This window comes from Rhinolophus sinicus, linkage group LG04 (assembly GCF_036562045.2).
Source record: "Rhinolophus sinicus isolate RSC01 linkage group LG04, ASM3656204v1, whole genome shotgun sequence".
In the NCBI taxonomy this organism is placed as follows: Eukaryota; Metazoa; Chordata; class Mammalia; order Chiroptera; family Rhinolophidae; genus Rhinolophus; species Rhinolophus sinicus.
In genome coordinates this window covers 152,451,083-152,457,082 of record NC_133754.1, presented here as the reverse complement: position 1 = coordinate 152,457,082, position 6,000 = coordinate 152,451,083, and the positions used below count along the sequence as shown (strand labels likewise).

Genomic DNA, 6,000 nt, shown 5'->3' with positions numbered 1-6,000 from the left:
CCCATTTCTCCTAAGGAGACTTCTTTCTCTACATCCAAGCTCCGCTTTCTGAACAAGTTTATACTAACTAGACTGCAGCCGTCATCAACTGGAATAGAGACCGTGGGCCACGAACAGTGTGGTTTGCGCAATGAACACGAGCGAAGGATGAGGCTGCCCCCAAGTGGGAAGCCCTCAAAGAGCAGCTTCCAGGGTTGTTCAACGGACGGAACCGGCTTTGTATTTCCAACTCCAAGGATGTCCCCCGCCCGTGGCCCCCTCTTGAGAGCCGCTGGGGAGGCCACTGGGGTGCGGATTCATTTACCATCACAGTAGCGTGGTGTTGGGGCGTTGAGAAAAAAAAGATTAGGCGAAGCCAGTGTCTTCCAACCTTCGACCCTATAAAGCACCTAGTTAAATCCAGACTCCGGGTCCTGGCCGCGGAGATTCTGATTTAGCAGCCGGGGTCTGAGTTTCTGACCACTGTGATTCTGGTTTGCATACAGGTGATTCTGATCATCTGGCACATCTGGAGATTCTGGGCTGGGAAGCAACTTTCTGCTTCCCTTTCCCGGGGCCCGGGCAGACGCAGAGCTCTCACGGAACCCAGAGGTGGCTCTTTGCGATCGCGCGGCTCCCAGCTGCCATCCGGAGTCTCCCCGGCAGCCTCTGCGCGACCCCGCCCACCCGCCGCGGCGCTGCCTCCGCGACCGCCGCGGTTTCCATGGCGACCCGGGTCGCGCCGCGAGCCGCCTCTCTCCGGCGGTGTCAGGTTCCACGCGTCTGCCTGCCCCAGCGTCCCAGGCTGACGGAGAAGGGGGATTCTGGTCCAGGACAGTCAAGCTAAGAAGTAACTTTGTTATTATTACTGATTTGAGTATTTCTTGTGCTCGTTTCTTATTAAAAAGCAGCTGTACGGGGTTTTTTGTTTCGGTTTGGAGGGTGGAAGGAAATACACGTAAATGTCTTTCTCGGTAGTACTTTTAGGTAACATTTTACCTTCAGAATCAAATGCTTGGGACAGACTTCTGGCTGAAAGAATCCATGATTCCTAGTTGCCTTAGCGATTTACTTTTGCTCAGTCCTCCCGGAGTGCAGGAGGACACTCAGGTATGTGGCTTTCATGCATTTGTGCCAGGAACCCGTCACACACAGGTGATTCCCTGACTGTGGACTTCCTGTCCCTTACTTTCCGGTCCTTTGTTTTCAAGGACTGCTGCCTCAGCTGAACCAGATGGAGAAGATCAGGTTCTCAGGAGGCCCAGGTAGAGATGCAAAGACTGCTCTCAGGAGCATCTGGGCTGAGCTTGTCACTGAGAACCCCTCATTATTCTAATCAAGGAGCCCCAGCCCATTCTAATCAGCTTCCCTTGGGAGAGGGTCACACCTTCTGGCGGTGCCAACTGTTAGGCCTGGGCATAGCCTCAAAAGGTGCTTTAAGGTACCTTGGTCCAGGGCGTGTTTCAGCTAGTTAGGTCCTACCCAGGGGGCGCTTAGCTTTTGTTTTTGATCATGGAGGCTGCTGGATGATCTCTGAGTCCGGGTGCTTCCTTGGGGCAGTTTGGCTGTTCAGGATGGCCAGAGGCTAAATGGAAGCTGGTTGGTATGTGGAGTGAATGCCCGCAGAGAAGTGGGGAGCATTAGGAAGGGGTGTTGCTTTTACTTTTCACAGGAACCCAGTGGGGGCTCTACTGCTATCTCCAATTTACAGAAAAAAGGGAGGTACAGAGAATTTCAGAAACTTGCCTAGTGGTGGAATCTAGAATTAAACCCACACAGGGTCTGGCTTTGAAGCTCATACTAAGTACTCTGAATTTAGCTTCATTTTCTTTTGCTCTAATGGAGCTGTTGTTCAAGCCCCACCCTTTCATTAATTTAAGCAAATTCATCTACTCATTTAACAGTGAGCTGTTTCATTTCAGCCCTCATTTCCCCCCTCTCTCCCCCGAATATTCTCTGTAGTCCCTTGGGGCCAGAGATAACCACATCCATTTTGTTAAGTTCTGCACACAGTAGGCTCCCAGGAAAGTTTGATAAATGAATAAAGAACAAAGACAATGAGTACTTCAGAATTTTTACATTTATCATATAAATCAGGAGAAAGAAACAACAGATTTATAATGAGCTCTCCTGGGCTGGGCCCCTAAGATATTTTACCCGCATTTATTCTTGCAGCATGAGATATGGAAGGAGTATAAATCTCACTTTCCCCCCTCTTTTTATGAATGATGAAACTAAGGTTAAGACACACTTTTGTTGGAGCTGGGATTTAAACCCAGGATTGTTTGCCTGACTCCAAAATCTGTACTTTTCCTACATACCACGCTCTGTACTGGAGCATCTAAAATGATGTAGTAGTGGTCAAGGGGAAGGTAGAAGTTCTTTTTTCTAAGTGAAAAATGAAAAGTGAAAATTTGATTGTAGATGTGTTACTCTTTAGCCAGTCAACAAGCCCATGCATGTGAGGAAAGAGAAAGCCTGTGAATAATAGCAAAGTGTGGCGGCTGGGAGAGAACTCATTTAGAGGACACTGTTTTTTCACTTGGGGCCTGGCTTAGGGAATCCAGAAACTTCTACTTTAAAATAGGGGCTGGGAAAACTAGAAACATTTTATCTGTAGGCTTGCCTGAGATGTAATTGCAGACTGTTTTGTTATTTTACACTAAGAAGGTATTGTGTGAGCACTAGAAACAGAACAATGAAGTCTGTTGGATTTGAGGGGAGAAGGTTTACTGTGGAATATGTAGGATTTTTTAAAGCCTGTGTAGTGTTTCCTAGTTTATCTTCCTAGGAAAAGAATCTCTTTTGCATTGTAATCATTTACCGGAGACCATTGGTGCTTTGGATTTAGGTAAAAGATAACCTCTGCTTCTAGTCTGTAACTGATACACTCTCCTAGTTCTCCCAGCCCTTAATTTAATGTAGTTAATTAACACTCTTGTTTTCTTTTCTGCCACTGGGTTACCAATTTTCTTTATTCCCCCTGATGTCCCTCTCAGTGTCACTAGTTTTTGTACTAACCATCCCCTTTGCCTTTGCCTGGACTTCCGCTCTGCGTCCTAGGGCTCTTAGGGATGACAGTTAAGCTATCCTGTTGGCTGCCCTGGAGAAAACCAGCGTCTTGTTATGCCTGTAGGTGGCATGTGCAGACTGCAGTCTGAGGAGGGTCTGGGAGGTGAGGCTTAATTCTTGGAAGCTTTTTGTGGGTTGCAAGAAAAGATATTGAGACAATGAAGCACTGAGGTCTAAAATCTCTCTTGGCATTCAACAAGGAATAAGATAATAGACTCATTAAGCAAACATCTGTTTATCTACAAGCACTGACACTGCCAGTTCTGTACCATACTCTTAAGTAGTTGTAAACCATAATTTCAAAACTTTTTTTTTCTATTTAGATTCAGATGTTTTCTTTTCCATGGGCAGGTCAGTCTATTTGTGTTTAAATTAATCACCTGTCAATTTGGGATCTCAAAATACAACTTGAGCAATGCATTGGTTATGTCAATACAGAGCCAACTAAATAATTAAAAGTAAAAGATAATATTCAAGACTTAATAGCAAGAACTCTGGAACCAGTAGGCTTGGGCTGGAATTCAGGCTCTCCCCCCAATAAGCTGTGTGACCTTGGTCAAGTTACTTAGCCTCTCTGTGCCTCTGTTTTCAAAATATTAAGTGCTATGTGTTAGCAATTATTGTTATTGTTACTGTTATTACATGGTTGTCCATGTATCTCACACACACACACACACACACACACACACACACACACACATACACACACACACAGCAAGGGTTTATTTAGTTTTTTCTATTAGTTACTGGTTTCTGGATTTCTGACGCCATTGGCATACAACTTCCTGACAGTGGATCTTTGTGCTGTCATTGTTTACAGTAAGTAAGCTGTACAAAAAGCACTGGGTTTCCAAAAGCCATGATTCCCTTGACACTTGGCGGCTTACTGCCTGTGGACATAGTTGTGGTCCTACTCTCTCTGGATATGAGTGTCTATCTTTAACAAGCAACAGGCACAGTTGGCCTAGATGAAAGCCAAGGCAGCTTTACCCCACTGTGGCCCTAATGACACCCTAATCTGCATCATGACAAAAGTAAGGTCAATTCAAGGCAATGTGTAATTTAATTAGAAATGGGTAAAAATTTGAGATCACAAATGCCTTATTGACTAATTTCCACAGTCCCAGTATCTCACTCCTTGATGAATTAGTCCCGTGCCGCCAGGGCTGTTGGGGCCAGCCTAGAAGGAAAGGTTCTTGATTTCAAAAGTGAATTGAGAGAAGTCAGGGAATGAGGGAGAGAGTCTTTCCATTCTTAGGTTTTGCTCAAGTGTGAATGCCGACTCTTGAGGAGTTTTAATTGTTGCTGAGAATTGTTTCCAGTTCAATATCCCGGGGAATCATGGCTACCTTTCCCTTGTGTTGGCCAATCAGTTATTTATGGAGCATCTTCTATAAGAATAAAAATGTTCTTGGTGCTCCAGAGAACACTGTCACAGCATACCATACGTGCCCTAAAGAAACTTGTACCCTAATCAGATAGACTAGCTGTGGCTACCTTAAAACATCATTTATGTCAAGGAAACAAGGAAAGACTAGGGACTGTTCCAGATTGAAGGAGACTAAAGAGACATGACAATTAAATGCAACATGTGAATCAGAACGAAATCCTTTTGTTAGAAAGGACATTATTGGGGGCAGTTGGTGATCATTGAATAGGGTCTAAGAATAAGACAGTCATAATGTATCAATATTACGTTCCTGCTTTGCTGGTTGTATTGTAAGTTATGAAAGAGACTGTCCTTGTTAATAGAAAACCTACACTAATGTATTCAGAGATGATGGAGTATCATGTTGGCAACTTACTCTCCAGGGAAACAAGTTCTTTGTAGTTAGGATAACCAACCATTGTGTTGTGCCTGGGACAGTCCCAAGTTTAGCATTGACAGTCCTGAATTTGGGAAACACCACAGCCCCTGGCAAGTGGGGACGATCAGTCACCCTGTTTTTACTGTACCTGAAACTACCCTATAAAATTGAGTTGTTTCAAAATAAATGTTTTGGTAAAACATGAGATAATTCAAGTAATAATAATTCAAGTGACTAATATAAGCATGGCTAAAGAACAATACGTGATTAGTTTCCAAGCAGTGGTATAGACAGTAAGTGGTGTAGTGTCAGAAGAAGTGACCACGTGATCTGGAACTATCAGAGATGGGCAATGATACTAATAAGGGATGACAGGGCTGCTTCCATCCGAGAACTAACTCCTGCCAGTACTCAGCACCCACCCTGTCGTACTGTGGAGCCTGGGCCCTCGTCCTGACTGTGCCGGTCTCAATCTTGCTGACCTTGAACAATTACTTAGTCATTCCATGCCTTAGTCTTCTCATCTGCAAAACAAGAATGTTGTGTAGTGAATTTAGAGTGTTTTCATCAGCAGGAGAACCCTTGACTTAAGGTCAATCTCAACATCTACACTGTAATGGAACAGCGCTAGTCGAAGTGTGTGAAGGGCTTCTGATCCTGCTGTCCCCACGGTCTCTCCCAAGCCCCCCCATCCTGCCTTCTGTTTTCCTTGCAACCCTGGAGCTCTGTAGAATGTAGAGTGAAAGGCACTGAGCTGGAAAATTATTTTGTTATTTATAATCGCCTCCTTTTCTTTTTTTCCACTTTACATAGTTACCATTTTGTGTGCAGTGAGGGGTAAGAAGACTTATGATCTACTTTCTTAGCAAATTTCAAGTAGACAGTACAATATTAACTATAGTCACCATACCATACATTAGATCCCCAGAATGTATTCATCTTATAACTGGAAGTCTCCACCTTTTGAGCAACATCTCCCCATTTCACCCCCTTCCAGCGCCTGGCAACCACCATTCTATACTCTGTTTCTGTGAGTTTGACTTTTTAAAATTCTACATATAAGTGCGATCATACAGTCTTTGTCTTTCTGTGTCTGGATCATTTCAGTGAACATTACGTCCTCTAGGTTTTCTTATCTATT

The 6,000-nt window shown here is 44.2% G+C and overlaps 1 protein-coding gene across 6 annotated transcripts in view; it reads left to right on the top strand.

The window, feature by feature from the left end:
* The first annotated feature begins 692 nt into the window (after positions 1 to 692).
* LOC109457324 (uncharacterized) overlaps positions 693 to 6,000 on the top strand; it is a 92,607-nt gene continuing 87,299 nt past the window's right edge. For 2 of the 6 annotated variants that reach the window (XM_074330593.1, XM_074330594.1), the window contains exon 1: positions 882 to 1,089. In XM_074330593.1, the coding sequence (XP_074186694.1) occupies positions 991 to 1,089 (99 nt within the window). In that variant the 5' untranslated portion in view covers positions 882 to 990. Of the gene's footprint in view, positions 830 to 881; positions 1,090 to 6,000 lie in introns of those variants that run through there. The other 4 variants (XM_074330590.1, XM_074330595.1, XM_074330589.1 and 1 more) reach the window with 4 other exon arrangements.